The sequence below is a fragment of the Haliotis rubra genome, unplaced genomic scaffold, assembly GCF_003918875.1.
Source record: "Haliotis rubra isolate DU_JTF1 unplaced genomic scaffold, ASM391887v1 Scf393, whole genome shotgun sequence".
Classification (NCBI taxonomy): domain Eukaryota; kingdom Metazoa; phylum Mollusca; class Gastropoda; order Lepetellida; family Haliotidae; genus Haliotis; species Haliotis rubra.
This window is the reverse complement of record NW_025767072.1, coordinates 190,901-217,235: the sequence shown is the minus strand read 5'-3', so window position 1 is coordinate 217,235 and position 26,335 is coordinate 190,901. Positions and strand designations below refer to the sequence as shown.

The window sequence follows — 26,335 nt, the reverse complement described above, 5'->3', positions numbered from 1 at the left end:
ACTGAGATTTTCCTAGACTATTTATATGTTATAAAGGAATGTTTCAGGATCTTAAAACAGTTGAAATCATTTCTGTTGCAATTTATGGTGGATTAGGTCAGAATCTTACCAGGATGGCTGGGCTATAATTGTAAAAATTAAAAATTAATTCTATAAAATCTCCTCCTGTCAATAGAAAACTCCGTACTTAGTGATTTTCAACATCCACCGTTAATGACCGGCTCTGTGAAATGGGTTAAGCGATCATGGTCGACAATCGGGATAGGGACTGTAGTGTCATGGTGTGGGTGGTATAATACGTGTTATATACGGGCTAACACTTTCTTAGTAAAGTACAATCTCTACTACTCTAGTGATTACTAACACGTTTCGAATCAACACCCTCAAAGTGAGACATGACCGACAGCACACAGCGAGCTCACCCAGTCAGTCACCGAAACCTTCACACTTGAATGGAAGTCTGACAACTGTTAGTCCAGATCACACTCTTTCTCTTTGAGAACAATCAGGCCTACCAAAGATAACATTGCCAACGTGCAGAAAAACGCAAAAAACACCACATTAATCGTGGAAATAGCAGAATAAATATAATACCTCGCTACTGAAACAGTAAAAACGGCAACTTTAGATCGCTAAAACTGCATAAAAAAACGAAGAGCCTGCAACTTCGATTTTGCGCATGCGCACATGAAAGAGGAAGTCTCGACCGCATGTTGACATTTTTCAGCTTGGACAAAAGTTACATTCCCTTTTTAAGTATTTCTGTTGTGTTATTTGACATTTATCATTATACTTATGTGCACATTTGTTTAGTTTACTTTTCATTCGTATGAAATGATTGACAGCAATAATCTCGACATATTTACGCGATTCACGGTTGCTCGGAAATTGGAAAGGAGCGCGGATCGTAATGCGCATGCGCAGTAGAGGTCAAAGTTCGCTGATATAAAAATGTTGCAGTCTCATACTCTTTCGTTGCCGTTTTTACTGTTTCGGTAGCAAAGTATTGTGTTTATGTTGCTATTTCAACGATTAATGTGGGCTTTCTGCTGTTTTCTTCAGAGTGGGAAAGTTTTCTTTGATTCTTCCCTTTTTTTTCTTTATTTTCATTATCCCTGCTGAAAGAGGTCACTAACGCTATTTGGTTTAAAGTTTAGTTTGTTTAATCTTCATATTTTGCTACTTTACTTTATTCTTTCTACCCGAAAAAGCCCTTAGTGCTACTTTTGCTCTATTCTTTTACTCCGTCTGAAAGTCCATCTGCATATGGCACCTTTATCTGATAATGCTTGAATATAACAACACTGTCAACGCGCAAGTAATCTTTCAGCTAATAGGGGTTAGAGCAAAGGGAAGGTCAGATCCCTAAAGTTTGATTCAAACCCTTGGCTGTCTGCTGACTGCTCTCATTCACTGTTTACAAACTGTGAGAGACAGTGTTTTAGAGTCACCAAGTACATCCACTTAACCAGTTTTGAAACTAAACAACACAAACTTCAGGGCAAAAGAGAGTACAAGCCAATGTTTGATGATGGCTGAAATTGAAACAAACAAGAGAGTGTTACTCGATGGTACGGAAGCGTAGTAGGGCCACGGTGAAAATTTTTTTGGGGTCTTACTATCTCCTACGTAGGACTTACTATCTCCTACGTAGGACTTAGTATCTCCTACGTAGGACTTAGTATCTCCTACGTAGGACTTAGGATCTCCTACGTAGGACTTAGTATCTCCTACGTAGGACTTAGTATCCCTACGTAGGACTTACTATCTCCTACGTAGGACATAGTATCTCCTACGTAGGACTTAGTATCTCCTACGTAGGACATACTATCTCCTACGTAGGACATAGTATCTCCTACGTAGGACTTAGTATCTCCTACGTAGGACATATTATCTCCTACGTAGGACTTAGTATCTCCTACGTAGGACATAGTATCTCCTACGTAGGACTTAGTATCTCCTACGTAGGACTTACTATCTCCTACGTAGGACTTACTATCTCCTACGTAGGACATACTATCTCCTACGTAGGACTTAGTATCTCCTACGTAGGACTTAGTGAGTGAGTGAGTGAGTTAATATTTAACGTCACATCGGCAATATTTCAGCCATATCGTGACGAGAACATTTGACATTGCAATAAAATATATATAGTTATTATAGAAACCTGCCGACGAAGGACAGTAAAAATACTAGACAATCACAGATATCAATATAAAACTAGTGAACAAAGCTAAAATATTCCAATTAAAGAAGACAATACAATGTGAAAATGGGCTATAGATCGCCAACAACTGAAGGTAGATCACCATACTAGGGACCATGGGGACTTACATTACTTTTGCTACCTGCATGGACCCTAGCTGGATTTACACCATCCCTTCAGCCATTGGCGACAGTAGAGAAATCTAGCCATAAATTAAAAACACACTTATTCTACGATTAAAAAGCAGGTCCACTTAGATTGACTAAATGTTTTGGGACTTACGTACCCTCTCAGGAGGACAATAATTGTACAATACTTCAACCCCCTTTGAGGATACAGCCACTAACAATCTCAGTTGCTAATCTAAACTACCAATAATAAAATATATATCTATTTACAAATCACTCAACAAATCTAATTTTTTTAAAAATGCAATAATTAAATGAGAACTGACATTATTAAAAAGATCCTTCAGAGTTTTGGATTTGAAATAGATATCCCTTGTGATGGAATATTCAATGCAGTCAAGCAAGACATGCTTGACTGTGATTCTTTCATCACAAGGGATGCAAAACGGAGGATCTTCGCCTTTTAGTAAATATTCATGAGTATATCTTGTGTGGCCAATGCGACATCGTCGCATAATGACCTCTTCAAATCTGGACTGACAACCCAAGTAGGTGTAACCAATGTAGGGTTTTATTGCTTGTAATTTATTAATACCTACTTGGGTGTCCCACTTCTTCTGCATTAAATCGCGGATGTATGTTCTAATGCTGGTTTTATAATCAGAGTATGGTATGAGAAGTGGTGTCACAGATTTGTTGAGTGCTGCCTTGGCAGCAAGATCGGCCATAGTATTCCCAGAAATGCCAACGTGGCTGGGCAACCAACAAAAGACGATGTCGCATTGGCCAGTAGCAAGTTCATTGTACAATTCAATAATTTCTAATAAAAGTGGATGTTTGCAAGAAATATTTTTAATAGCCTGAAGACATGAAAGAGAATCTGAAAAGACGATATATTGTTTATATTTACGGTGTTTATTAATATATTTAAGAGCTGTTAGTATTGCGTTTGCTTCTGCTGTGAAAATTGAACTGTCATTAGGTAGTCTGGAAGATATTGTTTTGGACCCAATGACAGTGGCACAAGCAGCCGCGCCACCATCCTTGGATCCATCTGTATATAAGGATTTATAGTTATTATATTTATTTCTTAATTGACTAAATTCTTGTTTATACTGTAAATCATTAGTTTCTGATTTTTTAAATGTGGTTAATGTTAAGTCAACGTCTGGCCTCACCAATTGCCAAGGCGGAGAAGAAAGAAGACGAGAAGGAGATATATTCTCCAGCTCAATGCCAGCAGAAGAAAGGAATGGTTTAATTCTGTGCCCAAGAGGCGGAACAAGAGATGGCTTTTTGTTATACAACTCCTCATAAAGAGGAGCGAAGATGCAGTGAAACGCAGGATTAGACTCGTTAGAATATAGCTTCGTAATATACTGTAATGATAATTTTATACGGCGTTGGGTAAGAGAAGGCTCATCTGCCTCGACGTAGAGACTGTTAACAGGAGATGTTCTGAAGGACCCAAGACAAAGTCTCAGACCTTGATGGTGGACTGAATCTAAGAGTTTTAGGTTGCTTTTGCAGGCTCCACCATATACGATGGAGCCATAATCAAGTTTCGAGCGGATCAATGAGCGATATAGGTGGAGGAGGGTAGCTTGATCCCTTCCCCACTTAGAATTGGAAACGACTTTCAACAAGTCAAGTGCCTTCAGGCATTTAGTTTTAAGTGCTTTAATATGTGGTAGAAACGTTAAGTGTGAGTCAAAAATAATACCCAAGAACTTGGCCTCCTTAACAACTTTGATAGGAGTGCCATTTAGAGATAGTTCCGGGTCTTTATGCGGCTTATATTTTCTACAAAAGTGTAGACAATTAGTTTTGGACTTGGAAAATTTAAAACCGTTTTCAAGACACCATTTATGTATTTTATTTAAACACAGCTGCAGTTGCCGTTCAATAGTATGCATATTCTTACCACGACAAGAAATATTAAAATCATCCACGAAAAGAGATCCATCGATTGAATCACTTAAAACCTTTGACAGACTATTTATTTTAATACTAAAGAGTGTGACAGATAAAATACTGCCTTGTGGAACACCCTGATCCTGATTGTAATGATCAGACAGGGTAGAACCCACACGAACTTGAAATTGCCTGTCCGTTAAAAACTGTGATATAAAAAGAGGCAAACGGCCTCTCAATCCAAAATCGTGTAAATCTCTTAAAATACCATGTTTCCATGTGGTGTCATATGCTTTTTCTAAATCGAAAAAGATCGACACTGCATGTTGTTTTTTAATAATGGCATTTTTAATAAAGGATTCTAAACGCACTAAATGATCGATAGTACTTCTGTTTTTACGGAAACCACATTGAATGTCTGTTATAAGGTTATTAGTTTCCAAGTACCACACAAGTCGATTATTTATCATGCGCTCCATGGTCTTGCAAACGCAGCTAGTTAATGAGATTGGTCGATAATTCGGAAGGATCAATATGATCACGTCCAGGTTTAGGGATGGGTACAATAATAGCATCGTGCCATGAAGAAGGAAATTGTCCAGAAGTCCAAATATCATCAAAAATGTTTAAAAGGGTTTCTAAGCATGAATCCGGTAGTGTTTCAGGAGCTGATAATGTATGTTATCAGCACCTGTAGCCGTATCATGAGCTTGATCAAGAGCAGTATGAAGCTCATGAATAGAAAACAGTTCATTGTAATCTTCCCCATTATCTGAATTGAAATTAATAGTTTTCCTTTCCTGTTGTTTTTTATAATTTTGGAATTGAGGTAAATAATTCGATGAGGAAGAGTGTTTGGCCAAAGTTTCTCCGAGTTTATTTGCAATATCAGATTGACTAGTTAATAATTCGTCTCCATCTTTCAGATGCTTAATGCTAGATTTAGAACCCTTACCTTTTATTTTCTGGATCATATTCCATACTTTTGATATCGGCGTTCGTGAATTTATTTTTGAGACATAATTTCGCCAGGATTGACGTTTACTTTGCTTGAAGGTACGCCGTGCCTTGGCATTTAAAATTTTAAATTTATTCAAATTATGGACCATAGGATGGCGACGGAAATAATTCTCAGCTTTCTTCCGTGTCTTCCTAGCCTGTTTGCACTCATTGGTGAACCATGGTTTTCGTATGTGTGGAATTGCAGAGGATTTGGGGATACACTCATCAGCAATGTTAATAAGTTCATCAGAGAAATCTTTTGTAGGATCAGTACATTCTATAAAGAGTTCGGGTTTAAGTCTGCTACAACACAGAGCTTGGTACAAAGGCCAGTTAGCTTTTTTTAAAGTTCCATCTCGAATATGGTGTAATATCAGATGGGTTTACAGGTTTTAGTATAGTCGGAAATGGTCACTTCCACATAGGTCATCATGGACTGACCATTCAAATTCATTTAGTAATTCTGAATTTGTGATTGATAAGTCGAGAGTAGAATAGGTTCCTGTACCAGGGTGTAAATACGTGTTGGAACCATCATTATAAATACATAAATCATTGTCTGAACAAAACTCCTCCAGTAGTTTACCTTTAGCGTTTGTATTTATGCTACCCCAGAGTGGGTTGTGGCCATTTAAGTCCCCCATAATAATACAGGGTTTAGGGAGTTGGTCATACAGAGTTTGAAGATCAGTCTTCTGAATGACTGAAGACGGTGAGATATACAAAGAGCATAATGTAAATGCAACGTGTAAAGTGAGTCGCACTGCAACTGCTTGAAGATTAGAAGTAAGTGTAATAGGGCTATGGATAACATTCTGTTTGACTAGGATTGAAGAACCTCCAGTGGCCCTGTCACCTGGAGGTGAGAAATAATGATAAGCATTGAAATGTAGGTCAAAAAAGATCCGTCTGCTTTAAATAAGTCTCCTGCAGACAAAATGCTGACGGCATACAATCCTGGACTAATAACTGTAACTCATTGTAATTATGCCGTAGTCCTCTGCAATTCCACTGTACGATGGTGTTGGAATTAACTATCTTTTCGGGGGATTTACTGGGGATCTACCCCGCACTGTTTTGGAGGGCGACAAGCTTCGTGCCCTAGATTGGACGTTTTCGGACACGTCCATATCCTCAAGTGATCCGTATTTGTTGTAAAGTTTGATTTTATTTTGAGACCCCTTTGGAGCTCTGCCACTTTGTTTCTTGTTAGCATCAGGCTTAGGCTTACCTTTACTTTGAACAATTTGTTGATTGTCAGATGACGATTGAGTGAGTGAGCGTGATTGAGAGGAAGATTTATGATCTGAAGAAGATTTTGACGTACCAGGAAGTGATTCCTCAGTCTGAGACGATATCTCAGGGTACAAATTCTGTGGAGAGTCCCCTTTGACCCAAGTCAAGGTTGTTTGGCAGCTAGTGGATGATTTTGTTATTTTAGAGCTAGACTGAGATGGTGATTTGGTTACTGCAGCATAACTCTCTGGAAGGTCGGATCTCTTTACCAGTTTTTTGGCCTCAGAAAAAGTGATATTTTGGGTAAATTTGATTTTGTTAATTGCCATTTGCTCTTTCCAAATGGGACACTCTTTAGAAAAAGCTGAATGGTCGCCCGAGCAGTTGGTGCATTTTTTAAAAGTACTGTTACAATCTTCTGTTGTGTGTGTCTTCTCACCACAGTGAGCACACACAACAGACAATGTACAAGTATTTACACCGTGTCCATATTTCTGGCATTTAAAACACCTGAGTGGGTTAGGGATGTAGATGTCGACGGGAATGTTACAGTAACCTGCCTTCAGCGATTTGGGAGCATTTGGGGATGAAAAGGAAAACAGATAGGTATTTGTTCTGAAAGTTTCATTGTTTTTTCGGGTTGTAAAGCGCTTAACGTAAAGAACACCTTGATCTTTCATTTCTGATACTATGTCAAGTTCTGACATATCATCAAACAATCTGTCCCGGTCTCTGACGATTCCTTTACTTGTGTTCAAAGTTTTGTGAGCAGAGACCGAGACCTGAATGCCAACGAACAATTCTGTATTCATCAAGTTGGTTGATTGTGTTTTTTTCGCGCATTCAACTAGCAGCGCACCTGAACGGAGACGTTTAATGTTCTTTACATCCCCAGCAATACCTTGAATACCCTTAGATACTGCAAAAGGGTTCAACTTTAATGGACTTTTGTCTAGAGTCTCGATTACAAGGAAACGTGGCCAATACTCAATCGATTTAGGCAGTCTGTGGTCATCATCAACAGGGTCATTGTCAAGAGGACGTTTGGTTTTTTTTGTTGGTGTTTCGTAAGCCATGGTTATTGTATTAGATTTCATCATCCGAGCTCCCCACCCACCACGGAGTATCACAAGGACGATGCTAAAAACAAGCGGATCTCCGACTTGCAGCACCAAGGATACCCGGATGACATACTCCAGCAGAAAAATTAAAAGATTAATGAATCCACCAGATTGGCCCATGAGCCACCGCTTTCTGGGCCGTAGGACTTAGTATCTCCTACGTAGGACTTAGTATCTCCTACGTAGGACTTACTATCTCCTACGTAGGACATACTATCTCCTACGTAGGACTTAGTATCTCCTACGTAGGACTTAGTATCTCCTACGTAGGACTTAGTATCTCCTACGTAGGACATACTATCTCCTTCGTAGGACATACTATCTCCTACGTAGGACTTAGTATCTCCTACGTAGGACATACTATCTCCTACGTAGGACTTAGTATCTCCTACGTAGGACATAGTATCTCCTACGTAGGACTTAGTATCTCCTACGTAGGACTTAGTATCTCCTACGTAGGACTTAGTATCTCCTACGTAGGACATACTATCTCCTACGTAGGACTTAGTATCTCTTACGTAGGACTTAGTATCTCCTACGTAGGGCATAGCATCTCCTACGTAGGACTTAGCATCTCCTACGTAGGACTTAGTATCTCCTACGTAGGACTTAGTATCTCCTACGTAGGACATACTATCTCCTATGTAGGACTTAGTATCTCCTACGTAGGACTTAGTATCTCCTACGTAGGACATAGTATCTCCTACGTAGGACTTAGTATCTCCTACGTAGGACTTAGTATCTCCTACGTAGGACTTAGTATCTCCTACGTAGGACTTAGTATCTCTCCTACGTAGGACATACTATCTCCTACGTAGGGACTTAGTATCTCTTACGTAGGACTTAGTATCTCCTACGTAGGGCATAGCATCTCCTACGTAGGACTTAGCATCTCCTACGTAGGACTTAGTATCTCCTACGTAGGACTTAGTATCTCCTACGTAGGACTTAGTATCTCCTACGTAGGACTTAGTATCTCCTACGTAGGGCATAGCATCTCCTACGTAGGACTTAATAGTATCTCCTACGTAGGACATAGTATCTCCTATGTAGGACTTAGTATATAGTTATTATAGTTAATAGTTATAGTGAGTGAGTTATTATTTAACGTCACATCGGCAATATTTCAGCCATATCGTGACGAGAACATTTGACATTGCAATAAAATATATATAGTTATTATAAAACCTGCCGACGAAGGACAGTAAAATACTAGACAATCACAGATATCAATATAAAACTAGTGAACAAAGCTAAAATATTCCAATTAAAGAAGACAATACAATGTATCTTAGTATCTCCTACGTAGGACATATCATCTCCTACGTAGGACTTAGTATCTCCTACGTAGGACTTAGTATCTCCTACGTAGGACATAGTATCTCCTACGTGGGACTTAGTATCTCCCTACGTAGGACTTAGTATCTCCTACGTAGGACATACTATCTCCTATGTGGGACTTAGTATCTCTTACGTAGGACATAGTATCTCCTACGTAGGGCATAGTATCTCCTACGTAGGACCTAGTATCTCCTACGTGGGACATAGTATCTCCTACGTGGGACTTAGTATCTCCTACGTAGGGACTTAGTATCTTCTACGTAGGACTTACTATCTCCTACGTAGGGACCTAGTAGTATCTCCCCTACGTAGGGACTTACTATCTCCTACGTAGGACTTAGTATCTCCTACGTAGGGACTTAGTATCTCCTACGTAGGACTTAGTGAGAGTGTGAGTGAGTTATTATTTAACGTCACATCGGCAATATTTCAGCCATATCGTGACGAGAACATTTGACATTGCAATAAAATATATATAGTTATTATAAAACCTGCCGACGAAGGACAGTAAAAATACTAGACAATCACAGATATCAATATAAAAACTAGTGAACAAAGCTAAAAATATTCCAATTAAAGAAGACAATACAATGTATCTTAGTATCTCCTACGTAGGACATAGTATCTCCTACGTAGGACTTAGAGCATCTCCTACGTAGGACTTAGTATCTCCTACGTAGGACTTAGTATCTCCCACGTAGGACATACTATCTCCCATGTAGGACTTAGTATCTCTTACGTAGGACTTAGTATCTCCTACGTAGGGCATAGCATTTCCTACGTAGGGACTTAGCATCTCCTACGTAGGACTTAGTATCTCCTACGTAGGACTTAGTATCTCCTACGTAGGACTTAGTTTCTCCTACGTAGGACATACTATCTCCTTCGTAGGACATACTATCTCCTACGTAGGACTTAGTATCTCCTACGTAGGACTTAGTATCTCCTACGTAGGACATACTATCTCCTACGTAGGACTTAGTATCTCCTACGTAGGACTTAGTATCTCCTACGTAGGGCATAGTATCTCCTACGTAGGACATAGAATATCTCTACGTAGGACATAGTATCTCCTACGTAGGGACTTAGTATCTCCTACGTAGGACTTAGTATCTCCTACGTAGGACTTACTATCTCCTACGTAGGACCTAGTATCTCCTACGTAGGGACTTACTATCTCCACCGTAGGACTTTAGTATCTCCTACTTAGGACTTAGTATCTCCTACGTAGGACTTAGTGAGTGAGTGTGAGTGAGTAATTATTTAACGTCACATCGGCAATATTTCAGCCATATCGTGACGAGAACATTTTGACATTGCAATAAAATATGTATAGTTATTATAAAAACCTGCCGACGAAGGACAGTAAAAAAATACTAGACAATCACAGATATCAATATAAAACTAGTGAACAAAGCTAAAATATTCCAATTAAGAAGACAATACAATGTATCTTAGTATCTCCTACGTAGGACATAGTATCTCCCACGTAGGACTTAGTATCTCCTACGTAGGACTTAGTATCTCCTACGTAGGACTTACTATCTCCCACGTAGGACATACTATCTCCTATGTAGGACTTAGTATCTCCTTACGTAGGACTTAGTATCTCCCTACGTAGGACTTAGTATCTCCTACGTAGGACATACTATCTCCTATGTAGGACTTAGTATCTCTTACGTAGGGACTTAGTATCTCCTACGTAGGGCATAGCATCTCCTACGTGGACTTAGCATCTCCTACGTAGGACTAGTATATCTCCTACGTAGGACTTAGTATCTCCTACGTAGGACTTAGTATCTCCTACGTAGGACATACTATCTCCTACGTAGGACATACTATCTCCTACGTAGGACTTAGTATCTCCTACGTAGGACTTAGTATCTCCTACGTAGGACATACTATCTCCTACGTAGGACTTAGTATCTCCTGCGTAGGACTTAGTATCTCCTACGTAGGGACATACTATCTCCTACGTAGGACATACTAGCATCTCCTACGTAGGACTTAGTATCTCCTACGTAGGACATACTATCTCCCTACGTAGGACTTAGTATCTCCTACGTAGGACTTAGTATCTCCTACGTAGGGACTTAGTATCTCCTACGTAGGACTTAGTATCTCCTACGTAGGACTTAGTATCTCCTACGTAGGACTTAGTATCTCCTACGTAGGACATTAGTATCTCCTACGTAGGACTTAGTATCTCCTACGTAGGACTTAGTATCTCCTACGTGGGACTTACTATCTCCCTACGTAGGACATACTATCTCCTACGTAGGACATAGTATCTCCTACGTAGGACTTAAGTATCTCCTACGTAGGACATACTATCTCCTACGTAGGACTTAGTATCTCCTACGTAGGACTTAGTATCTCCTACGTAGGGACATCTCCTACGTAGGGACTTAGTATCTCCTACGTAGGACATACTATCTCCTACGTAGGACTTAGTATCTCCTATGTAGGGACTTAGTATCTCCTACGTAGGACCTAGTATCTCCTACGTAGGACTTATCTCCTACGTAGGGACTTAGTCCTCCTACGTAGGACTTAGTATCTCCTACGTAGGACTTACTATCTCCTACGTAGGACCTAGTATCTCCTACGTAGGACTTACTATCTCCTACGTAGGACTTAGTATCTACCTATATATATTGTTCTATTCATGCTGTATTCATTTGGTGCGGTAATGGAGAAAGCGATTTCTCTATATTTTTCACTGGGAGTAGGATACACTGAAATATTGGCGTGTCTAGCGCATATCAACGGAATCATTGTTAGCAGACGTACACTTAAGAGGGTCCTGAAAAGAAAGAGTCTATATCGCCGTGGAAAACATAGTGACATTGTTGACATTGCCCTTTTTTTAACGGAGCAACAGCAGGTTTCTGGGAAATGTTTTGGGTACAAAATGATGCATTTGAAATGTATACAGAATGGACTAGTTGTTACACAGGAGGTTGTGAGGCAGCTCATGCAGATCATCGATCCCCAAGGTGTGAAACTGCGACGTCGTCATCGTCTCCTGAGACGAGAATACTTCAACTATGGACCAAACTTTCTTTGGCATATGGACAGTTATGACAAACTCAAGCCATATGGGATATGCATCAACGGCGCAATCGACGGTTTCTCTCGATATATTGTTTGGTTAGAAGCTCACAAAACAAGCAGTGATCCCAGGCTTATTGCCGGATACTTTTTGCAAGAAGTGAGAAGGCGGAAAGGTTGTCCAACTCGTATTAGAGCGGATAAAGGTACCGAAAATGGTCATGTGAGGGACATGCTGTCATTCTTACGACGTAACGATCAAGATCAATATGCAAATAATTGTTTCTTGGTTGGATCGAGCAATCACAATCAAAGAATTGAACAATGGTGGGGCACTTTACGGAAGATGAATTGTCAGCATTGGATTGATACCTTCGAGATCTTGAAAGGAATGGACCTCTTTGTTGGAGGCTTTCTCGACAAATCCTTGATTCAGTTTTGTTTCATGGACTTGATACAGGTAGTTTTATCTATAATGTCAAACTATGTGTATGTTCTTTTGAAACAATTGTCAATTATGTCCACGATATTGATTTAGCGATTAAACACTTTGAGTAATCCTGACATTATACTGTTTGAAGGGGGGATAGTAACTGTCAAATACGAGCCATGAGCATTTTACCAAAATGTAAAATGGGTAATATTAATGACAACACGTTGTGAAGTATGAAAACCAAGTTGTAAACCGTTTTCTTATTCATTCTAAAGGTAAACTGTTTTTACGGTTTGATATGATGCAATGGATTTCTATAGCGCTGAATTCATCTTAACAGATGATGACTGTCGCATTAATGTTAACCCAATTTCCATCTCAATTCCCGCCTCTGGAGGCGCTCAGAGATAGCATGCCCGTATTAATCACATGATTATGGGTTACCCATTTACAGCTGGGTAGAGTGATATCTTTAAAGTATGTTTTGTCGGAAATAAATGTGTTTGCGTGTCCATCTGAGTCGCTATGTGGGTTAGTTTTATGTACATGAGCGTGTAGTGCATATATGAGGTAGCGAGAACACTATGTTGGTCGCAATGTTGAACAAAATCCTCTGGCCATAACTTACGTCACTGAGCCCCATGTAATAGTGAGAATATCCTCTCCAACGGTGTGATCATGTCAAAAATGAGTTTACACCAATACAAATGAAAATAATAAATAAGATAATCATCCAGCTGGTCCTTAATTATCTACCCCTTATAGCATGTATTTCTTTTTTCAGTCTGAATTAGATGAGGTTGTGAAACTCTGGAACACACATAGAATAAGATCATCGAAACACCTCCAGGCTCCAGGTGGGAAACCGGTTGTCATGTATTCATGTGCTGATCTGTATGACGCACATGACTATCTGCGTGAAGTTTCAGACCAAGAAGTTGACTTGTGTGTGCAACAGAGTCGCCCGAAAGGGCCGTTCTGCTGCGACGAGACCGTGTTCGAAATCTGCCAGCTATTAATGGAAGAACATGGACGACAAAACCCAACTTGTATGGAAAACGGAATCCTGTTGTATCAGTTTCTTAGGCGGGAAATACGAAACGAAATTGACTAAATGTAACGACACGACCTGGATGCTATATTGCCACCAATACTGAATTCCATGGAATTCTTTTTTAAGCAACTTTCGGTTACTGAAAACAAGATATAAAGTACATTTGTAAAAATCAAAGATTTGCTTTTTTGTCTCAGACTCAGGCCCTCTAGTAATTCAAAATAGAACCAGGACTGCGAGCAGTACTTATCGAGTTCTCCTGTAACCATTGTTACATTATAAGACTTACATATATCTTAAATATAAAATCTAAATGATATATTGATTTACTTAATTTCCACCTAGTTGGAAGTATGAAGTTTGGTGTGATGTGATATCATCGACATGTATACTGCTGACGTTTCAGCTGAGCAGATGCTCAGCACCATATTTCTATCAACTTATCAACTATGGGGGCATGGTGGGCGGGCTGGCTAAGGCGCCAGGCTAGTGATCCAGACAGCTTGAGGTGTCGGGATTGAGCCCACCTGTCACCGGGTGTAAAAACCTTGGAGTCCAGTTTGTGCGCAGACGCTTTCAGTGTTGTCACAACCCCTAGTGTACAGTACACAACCCTGTGCACTTAAAAGAACCCACGAATCCGTTGGTATATGACCAGATGGTGGCCACATGAATACGTGCAAACACCTAGTTGCGGGTGAAGCTAACGTGCAGTAAACTTCGACAAAGTACTGTGCCTATATGTCCCTGTCCACCCAGCTGTGAATGGGTACCTCGTGAGGATGAGAAAGCCGCATCAACATGTTAGTAACCTCACATATGTTAATCTATTCTAAATTCTAGTAAACAAATCAAAACAGAAGTTATGACCTTTTTTAAAGTTACCTTTAATATTTTTCCAGTGAAGAAACAACGAATACCTTGCTGTAAATTGCACGTATAAATGAACGTGAGCAGCAGTAAAACAGTGAAAAATAACTGAACAATGTTATTTTAACTTTGAAACAATTTTTAAATGACTTTTCACTGAATGGTACGATCAGTTTATGAGACATATATTTCAAAACAACGCCTTTGCCATGTGTGCAGACTGACAGATTGCAAGTGCAGGAGCTAAACAGTAAATGATAACACAATCATTTACTGTTTCAACTTTGACTCTTAAAATTACTAAACTTGAAAACAATTTCTTTTCATTAAACACAAATAATAGTACTTCCTTTACTAAGACAAGGAATTATTCTTGTTAAAACACAATCATTGTAGAAATACCACTATATTACTTGGCGGCATAAACTCACAGCTTATTAAGAACATTCATCCAAGTTCTACTCACGTAATATTTACGTGCTTTGGAGTCTTTATGAAATGAAAAATATACATAAGTAATATAATCAAATCCTAAATATCAACTTTGATCTCTTCTGGTCAAATTGGAATAATATAATATGAATAGTACGCTGATATAACAATGTTTAATATGTGCCATCTAGCTTACACTGCACTGACAATATCTTGAAAAAAGGAAACTATTCTTTGTAACCAAACTTGCTCAGTTTAATTCACAACACAGTCAGAACGCGTTAAATGAACATCAAATCACATCTGATGCAAGAACAAATCAGGAATTAATAATAAAGGCATGTTGTTTGATTGTCCAATATACTCTGATAATAATTTCACGTTATCACAAATGGAAAAGAAAATATCATTCTAGACTCAAACAAGATCCATAATCCAAATGTTGCTCTCCAGGACTCTGTCGAATTCGCCTCTGAACTCCATGAAGTTGTCATAATGGTTACCAACTTGAAGCACAGATCCACATGTGTGTCCAATCGGCCGTCGTTCAAACGGCTTCATGGATATCATCTCGACAGTGATTCTATCACAGATAAGTAGGTCTGAGCCGGAACAATACCGCAGAAACAAACGAAGTTTTTCTTGGTCGAGTTCCTTTACGTATCTCTTCAGATACTTGGCAACATCCGTCTCCAGAGGACCTTTGGTTTCCGGAAAGACCAGGATCCGGGCAACTTCTCTGTTGGTGGGAACCAGGGTATTGTACAACTTGTCAAGCTTGTCAGTTGAAATGTCAATGCCCTGAAGAATTTCCCTCCAGCAGTCACAGACAAACATTGGTGTTTGCAGTAACTCCTTGTGTGCGATTTCTAACAGGACAGCAACGATGTTTTCTTTATTAACACGTGTTCGGCATTCATGTGTGTCGAGTGCCTCGATAAGTTCCTCAGAGTCCACACTTTCGAAATTTTCAACTGACCTCTGGAAGACATCCTTGTCGACAGATGAGATGAAGTCGTTGAAGCTGCTCATCAGATCAACATTGGATACGAATAGATCAGGAAAAAGGCAATGACGAATGAAGATCCGTGATAAGAGGACAGGCCAATATCCAAGTGTCTTCCATCCATAGACGAGGACTCTTCCCACTGCTTTCCACTCTTCTGGACCAAAGTCATGGCGAAGACACGGCACCTTCACGTTTCTCCCAACCGTGCACTGGCTGTAGAAGGTTTCCCAAAACTCTGCAAGTGTGTCTTTCAATACACCACCTGTATCCTGCGCTTGCTCAACTTCACCATTTGAAAGAACACGCACAATGTTGATTATCTTTCCCAGAACTGTGGGATCTTTAAAATATGTACATATCTCAAGGAACGCCATAGATCCACGATGAATCTTCATTACCACAACGTCAGGCTCCGGGCTGTTCTGAATCGTTTCCAGGTCTGCCTCAAGCCCAAAATTGAAAATAATTTCTTCCTCTGTGATGTCAGGGAGAGTATCATCATTTTCGAATCCACCAATTGCCGCACAAGCTTCACCTAGTATGTCACAATCACTGTGATCTGAGGTCGGTGTTGAATTCTCACTGACACTTGTGACATCACTGTGAGATGTTGAAGGCGATGGCTCCAAAGATCTCTTGTTAGCCATAATGTTGTTCAATTCAAGAGATGTTCTGGATCTATCAGACTGTGTCAAAGTTGCCTGCTTCGTTTTCATGGACCTCGTGGTGACCCTGGTCTGACTTGGGCTGGTAGAAGGTGATACCGTATGTGTTCTCTCAGTCTGTTGATCCACTGTGTGGAGGTAGAAAGTGATAATCCCCGTCTTAAATAGTTCATAACAATCTGCAACTGTGATATCCTCTGGGACGGGTGTTTCCTTAAAATCAAGAAGGTCAAACAGGAAGTCTTCTGTTGAGCCTTTTGTGGAATGTCCATTTGGAAAAAAGAGATCTTTTCCAATTTTCAGAAGATCTGCCTTTATTGCGTTCCGGCTGACATCTAACTTCCTAGTTCCTCCACCAAGTCGTTTACGTATTTGCTTTTTGTTGTGGATCCAACCAAATTCTATTCGCCTGGTTTTCTTTCTCTCGTATTTTCATGTTGAGCAATCTGGAGAGCGAGCTGAATCATCCGTGCTCGAGTTTTTCCCATCATTATCCATTCTGCTTATTTTACTTTTCAGCAAATCAAACAGTTATGACCTCTTTGTTGTCTTGTGTTTTGGCTGCTGTTTTCGCGAACAGAAGTTTCTTAAAGCGACTCGATCGCCAAGTCTGGGAATAAACCCTGCCAACCTTTCATCATCAATACTTAGGACAGTGTCTGCATCAACCTGAAAGAGAAACAACGATACATTATACTGAGCAAGGCAGAATTGAAAGGAGAACATATCAGTACTTTCCAGAAACGTTCCACCACTATGCTAAAATATAACAAGAGGACAAAGTCATCAATATCCCCCACAATCAAATCTTTGAAGGGCGTTTAGAAGAGGAATGCAAAAGAAAAGCAAGATTTATGAATGTCAACTTTTTATTGTGAATAACACGACGTGTCGTGTTGACACTCATAAATCGTGCTTTTCTTTTGCTTTCCACTTCTAAACGCCCTTCAAAGATTTGATCCGACATCAACATAGAGATGATGCAGTAATATCCTTTAAGTACAACAGGACCATCATCAAGAGCGTAAAGACCAACAGCCATCTAACTTTTCTTAGATGGTTAGCCGAAACAACAACCTCGACCCCAGAGGAACCACCATCGTCTCTACGTTCCCCCGTCATCAACAAGATCCTTCACCATGCCAGCTCGAGAATACTCCAGCACCAGATCCAGCACCTACGCTCACGGAAAGCCTACCGCCATACCCTGATCGACAGCACCAGAGCTCAACTTGAACACACCCTCCAGCCCGACCTCTACCAAAAGACCCAATCCTTAGCCGACTACACACCTGATGAAGGAGCAGGCACACACTCCGAAACGTCGTGTTATTCACAATAAAAAAGTTAACATTCATTAATCTTGCTTTTCGTATGCCCCGCAATGATACATTCTATTTGAACAACTGACATTATTTAGTGTTTTCTTTGAGTAATATTTTTTTCAGAATTCAAAAACTATCAAAAGACACCAGTTTACCACTAGAACTATCTAAGTACCACGTTTTGTGAAGAAATATTGTACACTTTTTTTGCTCTGGAAGGTGTAACCAACACCATTTTAAGTGTAGGTCACACCTGTTGCTACGGAAACTCAATAAACAGAATTTCAGAAATCTCGAAGTATCAAAAGACACCGGTTCTTCACTATTACCATCTATGTATATGTCAAGTTTGATAAAGAAACACTTAACAGTTTTCAAGATCTGCTCTGGAAAAAACGCACCCGTTCCATCAGAAGTCAAATTTGTTGCCACGGAATCTCTATCTATCATAATCTATCTATCTTATCTTATCTTATCTTATCTTATCTTATCTTATCTTATCTATCTATCTATCTATCTATCTATCTATCTATCTATCTATCTATCTATCTATCTATCTATCTATCTATGTGTGTGTCTGTCTGTCTGTCTGTCTGTCTGTCTGCCTGTCTGTGTGTGTGTGTGTCTGTCTGTCTGTCTATCTGTCTATCTGTACCATTTGCTATCTCACTTCCATCGTTGTGTGATATCACGGTAACCACATTGTAACCAAATCTAACACATGTTAAGGGACCGCCTCCGTGGTGTTGTGGCTAGAGCATCGGCCCGGAGAGTGGAAGGTGGCGGGTTCGATCCCCGATCGCGTCGTACCAATAGACGTTAAAACATGGCATGTGCACTTGTTGGTCCTCGACATTAATGGGTACAACAAGGACAGTGAGCGAGCACTATAAAACCAGCTTAACTATGGGCTAGTACAAGCATCCACACATACACACGCATGCACGTCGCCATATAAGCGAAATATTCGGAAGTACGACGTTATATCCCATGTCACCTCACCTGACATGCAAAGAGGTGTAAAACTAAGTTTTCTCATACAAAGGAAAGTGACATTTTCCTGCAATGACATATCATGCCACTTCAATGAATTCAGTTGTGTAATTTATCGCAGTAGAATGAAGCCTAAAACAATCGTGTGACCTTACTGATAACTGATATGACGCCATATGAAGATACCAATGTCACAATATTGAGTAAATGACGCTATTTTAATGACGAGAGGTTTCAGTAAAACCTCATATCTTTTTATCTCTTGACATGTAAAAAAACAGTTCATATTTTCCACATATACTTTTCCACGTACCTCAGTGAGACATACATAATATTTGACTAGAAAGACGAAATATTCTGTGGATACTTTAGTGTTGCTATTTTATCCAGTATGGTTACTTCATCCAGTTATATACTCCTCACAAAATGTTAAGCAACACAAATTTGTAGTCTCATTACAATTTCATTTATTGAAATTGCAAATCACTGAATGATGCAATAGAAAGGGGAAACCTATGTACACACGATTAGCAAAATGAAATGAAATAGTTTTGAGCAATAATAGACTTACAAATCATCAACAGCATGTACCCGTGAAACAGTCGTGCAAAATGTGCTGCACTGATGGAGCAAAATGTTAACATTAAGGTTCAAGTCAGCTTTGGACAGTGAAGCAGTGTTCAGTAACGAGTATGACTACCATGAGCACAAATGCAAGCCTCCACAGGTCTTTGCATTGACCAAATGAGCCTTTAAAGTTGCTGTTGTGAAATGTTCTGCCATTCTCTCTGTAACGCCTGCTCAAGGTCATCCAGAGTCTGAGGGTGAACATGGAGACCGTAAACACGACTACCAATAATGTCCCAAGCATGTTCAATTGGATTCAGATCAAGTGACCTTGCAGGCCAGTCCATATGTGTGATGTTGTTGATCTAAACAACATCGTTAACAACTCTTTCTCGGGCATTATCATCCATAGACGGGCATTTTCATCCATAAAAATGAAGTTAGGACCCGCTTGTTGTGCCAGAGGAATGATTACAGGTAGGTTTACACCAATCAGGGTGCATGTGTGAAGAGGGGAGCACATTCATGCCACACATTTTGCATGTTGTTTCTGAGGGTGGTTGTGTTCGAGTGATGTTGTCAATGTTATGAGATAAAACAATTTGACAGTCACTTAATGTTATGTATTCTTTCAATATTTACCTTTCAGTAACATGTCGGCAAAAATCGCTATCGAGATTGATAAGAATATTACACTGAAAATACTTGTTGCTTAATTTTTTGTGAGGAGTATAGAAATCGAAAAACTTTGCACCTGTTCATTTTGTCTTAGGTTCGTCTTTTCATTTCTTTGTTGAAAGACACAATTGTTTGTTTTGAACACTTAATCTACCATATGACCAACATACTGACAAAGCTGACTCAATGACACATCCAGAAAGAAATGAATACTAACTTACCTTTTCTGTCCGTAATTTCTCGAGTGCTCGCTGAGGCACATCGCGAGACCGAAGGTATTCCACAATATCGTCAACACTCATAGTAAAGAACCTGTTCAAACACAAAGTACATCATGAAAGAATGGGCAAATGGACTATCCTGCACTAGCTATTTATCATCTCCTACGTAGGAGATACTAAGTCCTACGTAGGAGATAGTAAGTCCTACGTAGGAGATAGTAAGTCCTACGTAGGAGATACTAAGTCCTACGTAGGAGATAGTAAGTCCTACGTAGGAGATACTAAGGCCTACGTAGGAGATACTAAGTCCTACGTAGGAGATAGTAAGTCCTGCGTAGGAGATAGTATGTCGTACGTAGGAGATGGTAAGTCCTGCGTAGGAGATATTAAGTCCTACGTAGGAGATACTAAGCCCTACGTAGGAGATACTAAGTCCTACGTAGGAGATAGTATGTCCTACGTAGGAGATACTAAGTCCTACGTAGGAGATACTAAGTCCTACGTAGGAGATATTAAGTCCTACGTAGGGGATACTAAGTCCTACGTAGGAGATACTAAGTCCTACGTAGGAGATACTAAGTCCTACGTAGGAGATACTAAGTCCTACGTAGGAGATAGTAAGTCCTGCGTAGGAGATAGTATGTCGTACGTAGGAGATGGTAAGTCCTGCGTAGGAGATATTAAGTCCTACGTAGGAGATACTAAGTCCTACGTAGGAGATACTAAGTCCTACGTAGGAGATAGTAAGTCCTACGTAGGAGATACTAAGTCCTACGTAGGACATGGTTACTAAGTCCTACGTAGGAGATACTAAGTCCTACGTAGGAGATACTAAGTCCTACGTAGGAGATACTAAGTCCTACGTAGGAGATACTAAGTCCTACGTAGGAGATACTAAGTCCTACGTAGGAGATAGTAAGTCCTACGTAGGAGATATTAAGTCCTACGTAGGAGATAGTAAGACCAAAAAACATTTTCACCGTGGCCTTACTACGCTTCCGTACGATGGTGATGGCTAAAACAGTTGTGGTTTTAAGTTGGCTGTGCTTTGGCGACGTTTTTTCAGTTCAATAACGTTTTGATCGCGTTTGTAATTCTTAGGTCTAATCTGGATTTTCGCGTTCGTATTAGGCAGGTTACTGTTGGTTATGGTCCCTATAATTGATAAGATCTCTAAAGGTTCAATTCTTTCTTGGCCCAAAGGCAAACAGTAGCGCAAATAGGGTTGCGCAAAAGAGAGAAAAATGACCAGTCTTTTTATATGCGAGCGATGCGAGCAAAGATTGGCAGTGTACTTCCCTCACTTCGTTTCGAAAAATATGTTTAATATCAAAATAAAATATCGCCACCATCAAAGCCAGACACCCATTTACTCACAGACTGTGCTCTTTGATTTCCATCCTCATATTTAATAATTACCCTCGTACAATATATTTAAGATGTCAAATCGTTCTTCGCCTCGGTTACCCCTGCCAGCTTCCGGTTCAACGAAGCTTTCACACTAATATGGAAGTTTGACAACTCTCTATGTGTTACTCTTTTACATTGGCACTGCTGACATCGCTGACTTATGTAATTAATAATTGAGATGCATACATTTGGTATTAAATCGTGTATTGATATTATATGTTGATATTGGTTTCGACAAGAACAAAATCCTACTTAAACAGCTGAGTAGCTTATACAAAAACAGCCAATGTGACTTTGCGCATAAGTCTGTTAATCAAGCCGTGATGTTCTGAAAGGGCAACTCAAATTAATGAAAGCTCCTATTTTCCATGGCAGAATATACCTAAAGTGTTCCCTCGCAATCATGTTAACGTTTCCAAGTATTGCTGCTGCCTACCTCAACAATACTTTCCTCATTTCAGACGTAAGTGCTTCTTCAAGATTGGAGAAGCTGTGGTCCTGCTTGACTGATGAAACTGTCACTGATAATGAAATACAAAACGAGTTTAATTTTCGATTCCCCAAATTTATAATATTTATATTTCATCTCAAGTGCCGCACTTCGCTGGGTTCCCCAGAAACCTATGGCTACCGTACCGTTTGCCTTGAAACGAGCGATGTTATTTTATTTGTTCGATCGAGCAACTTTCTGTGCGCTTATCGGATAAAACATCTTCCAACTCGATACTTAAATATATTTTGCCAAATGTATATATACAGTACAAAGTAACATAAATATACAGTTTCATAACACAATATATTTGTGCAACATTTTGCAATATACGTTCTAATATTTGTATTATTTTGTACATGGGCCGTATGCTGAATAAAGAAACTGAATTGAATTGAATTGATACTAGTAACGTATATTCGAAGCCAAGTGTCATAATTGCATTTGTCGTTAAACCACGACTCAAGCACTTTGCTCAACCAGATTTGGATGGACGCCGTCCGGAAAACACTATGGGGCGGTGGGTAGATTTGTGTATCTACAAGTCAGTATCAAAATCGTTTCTAGTGGTTAGTACAGAGACATCGCCACCACGGAAAGGAACGTTTAGCGTTTAAACATGGCTTCCGATGCCGTTCCTGTCCGCAGCCTCACTGATTTACTTCGACAATAAACTGAGAAGTCGGGATACAACAGGCATTTGGTTCTATGCAGTGTCAAACATTTACACTTACTTTGTTCTTCACGCAGAGGTATCAGATTTGAGTAATTATATTGATTCTAATGGAATTATTTGACACCTAACGAAAGGAATCTAATCAGAGTAATTAAATGATAACTACTTTCGTCACACTACTTGAATGAGTGAGTGAGTGAACTAAGATTTAGAGTCACATCGGCAATATTTCAGCCATATCGTGACTAAAACAAAGTATAGTTCTAATACACGAAGTTACTGAAAACATTCTTTCGACAAAGTACAGTAAAACTAGCCTGTCCTTTTCAAATAACACAACAATACACGACAATACAATATAAATACGGGTTATAGGCCACCCGGTGATGGTGAGTGAGTTTAGCCAATAATCATAGGCAAAAAGATCATTCATAATTGAGGATTTGAAATAGTTATCCATTGTTATGGAAAGACCATTACATCTGCTTCAACGTAAAGACTGTCGATGAGAAAATCCAGCATTTCACGTATTGTTTTCTCTATGAATTTCAAATGACATTTGCTTGTATTTTTCACAAATTGCCTGAACCTCTGAAGATAGACATGTAGGTATATCTGTGTTCACTGCATTTATTAACAAACGCCCCATGAATGAGGGATGTAGTTTTTCCTTATGTTTGTCATGTAGGATAATTGTAAACAATGTTGGAAAATACAATGTTTTCACAGAACGGAACTCGGTTTTTCTGAGATTGTGAAAATGTAAGCAAATCCCTTGAGTTTTTGAGAATCCACATGGTATGAATTCCACATGTCTCAAACTCTTTCTGTGGATATCGAGGAAGTCCATTAAAGTTTATGGTTAATCTTTGAGACAGGGATTTGGTGGTACAATTACTGCCTGAATCTGATGTGTTGTCAATTTATGGTTGCTGTAAACTGAATACATATTAGATAATTCATTTTTAGTAAGTGAGTGAGTGAGTGTGTGTATGGTTTCACGCCGCTTTTAGCAATATTCCAGCAATATCACGGAAGGAGACACCAGAAATGGGCTTCACACATTGTACCCATGTGGGGAATCGAACCCAGGTCTTCGGAGTGACGAGCGAAAGCTTTAACCACTAGGCTACCCCACCCAGGTGCAGAAATAGCTTGGTAATAAACATGAGTAAGGAATATGAGTGATGCTTCATGGCTGACAGAAAAAGACGAATTAAAATGTTATTACGTGCACATGAGACTGAACAAACGTTTTTCAGCATGAAAAGCGTATTTTTAATGCAAATGCGTCGCTTTCCCCAATAAACCGGCGTTGCTGTAAAGTAAAGTAATGTTATACAATCTGCCATTTTAGTAATGAGGAACAGAGTATTGGAGAAACAGTGTTATCACTATCTCCCGCACAGAGGGCAGCAGATCAAACTGGCGGGTTACGACAGGGCTTGACTATTGGCATTTAAAACCATCGTTGAAATATTCGGCTTTAATCGATGAAGGGATTTCTGTAAATGTAAAGCTAAATGAAGGAATATCGTTATGCCACGACTCCCTCGTGTAAATCCATACATTGCCATTGAACGTCTGGAGGCCAGGGAGTCGTTTATAGGACCGATATATACAAATCAATTATACGCAAGATCGGCCTCTGCAGCGCAGGAGAGGTACATCCGGGTACTTCATTTGCGGAACTGAACTGTCACAGCAACAGCAACTGCACTGCCTGGTTTGGGGAGAGTGTCGGCGCAAACTATTTGTAATCGTTCACGAGAAGATGGACATAGACGAACCCCAGAAGACCCCACTTTGGACCTGTGCTGCGACGACTACATCGACATCGACGGGTCCAGTGGTGCAATAACGTTTGATTCTAGAATCTACAAAACTGGCGACGTGTATGGTTCAGGGACGAATCACGCTTCTGCTCCTCTGCCGTATCGGAAGAGTACTAATCTCTCTACGTCGAAATAAACGTTTTGTCCAGAATTGTGTCACCCAGGATGACCGATATGATAGTGGGAGTGCCATGATGTGGGGAGCCATATCCTACACACAGAACACTATCTCTATGAGCCTTCAGGGCAATTTACCTGCTGTTCGGTACAGAGACGAAATCTTAAGGATTCATTGACCGCCAGAGGGAGTTGTTCCAGCATGATAATGCCAGGCCTCACACAGTGCATGTGACTATTCAGTTTCTACAGAATGAAAACGTTACAGTGCTTCCATGACTTTCCAAATCGAGCATTTGTGGGATGACCGCGACCGACACGAACTTGAACGTCAACCAGTGCCCCAGACATTAAGATCAGCTGCCACAGGCATTGCAAGAGGAATGGGCCAGAATTCCACAAGGTGGAATTCGAACACTTGTTCAGTGCATGCCGAGACGGTGCAGAGCAGTTTTGGGGGCTCATGGTAGCCACAACAGATATTGGAGACAACGCCCAACTTGGAACGGACGCCGTCACATATTGTAACTTTTTGTAAGATGCGCGTACCAACAGAATTTCATCTTCTATACTGAGAAATTTGGCTCCAACTGATCCAGAATTACATGTGTTATCTAACTTTAAAGTAAGCAGATTGAAGTCGTGAAAATACACCTATGCGTTTCTTGTCTGGGAGAGTATATGTTTTACTTTGAGTATCTAGGTCCTAGTTTAGGACCGTGAACTTGCATGACGTTATAATTAATCATACTTAGTTATTCTGGCAATATGTTGGCCTATTTTTAAAAAATTTAACAAAGTAAATTTATACAAGAATAACACTCAGATATTGCATGCTGGATGAAAATCTTTGGACAATGAAACCTGTGACAAAGTTTATATCGGGCGACGGGAACGTCGCGTTATCATTGCTCGAGTGAGAGTTACCCTGGACAGCACAAACTGTTTGGAGAAACACACCTTGTACCGGGATGTAAACACCTGTATCAACAACATGAACTGTGATTGGCTGTCTCTGAACACATGGTCAGCGCGTGACTTGCAACACACACTGCAGCGGGTAGATTACCTGACGTGCACTCGGACCGACATTGATGTTGAGGTACGTGGTTAATGTATTTCTCCTATCAACATCTGGTAAATATTATATGGTACAGTTATCCTCACTAACTATAGGACAGTATTTGTTTGTAGTCCTATCTTGTGGAAGGGCGACTAAAAACTACCAGAGGGAACTCGGTTTGGTCATTGTCGCGATAACGCTTTACAAGATGGCGGCAGTTTGCAGCACTATCGCACCTCTTTCACTCCACAATCGCGACAAGCCACAGTTTTCGCGATATTCGACGTTGAGTCACTATAGTCACGCTATCTAGCAAAGTCTACGACAGATGTACTGTACAACTTCATTGAAATTAATACTGGCAGTTTTTTGCATTCTTGACTTTCCATGCTTGTCTGCATTTCATTTTTTCTAAATCATGCTGTTTTGTCTTTAATCCTTTCCCAAATACTGAGATGAATATTATATTTTGACTGTAAGGTTAGATGCTGATAA

General features: G+C 39.9%; 2 protein-coding genes across 2 annotated transcripts in view; both read left to right on the top strand.

Moving 5' to 3' along the window:
- The first annotated feature begins 11,713 nt into the window (after positions 1-11,713).
- LOC124286835 lies at positions 11,714-13,549 on the top strand. The gene is made up of 2 exons (XM_046723277.1): positions 11,714-12,462; positions 13,220-13,549. The coding sequence occupies exons 1-2, from the start codon at positions 11,863-11,865 to the stop codon at positions 13,547-13,549; spliced, it is 930 nt and encodes a 309-aa protein (XP_046579233.1). The 5' UTR covers positions 11,714-11,862.
- Positions 13,550-25,827: 12,278 nt separating this feature from the next.
- Positions 25,828-26,335, top strand: part of LOC124286844 — a 71,883-nt gene continuing 71,375 nt past the window's right edge. Inside the window, exon 1 of the mRNA XM_046723286.1 lies at positions 25,828-25,879. The gene's annotated coding sequence lies outside the window, so the exon portion shown is untranslated. The remainder of the gene's footprint in view (positions 25,880-26,335) is intronic.

Coding starts and splice junctions, on each gene's coding strand:
- LOC124286835 (XM_046723277.1), top strand. CDS start 11,863: ATGATGCATTTGAAATGTATACAGAATGGACTAGTTGTTACACAGGAG. Junction 12,463..13,219: donor GTTTCATGGACTTGATACAG/GTAGTTTTATCT, acceptor TTCTTTTTTCAG/TCTGAATTAGATGAGGTTGT.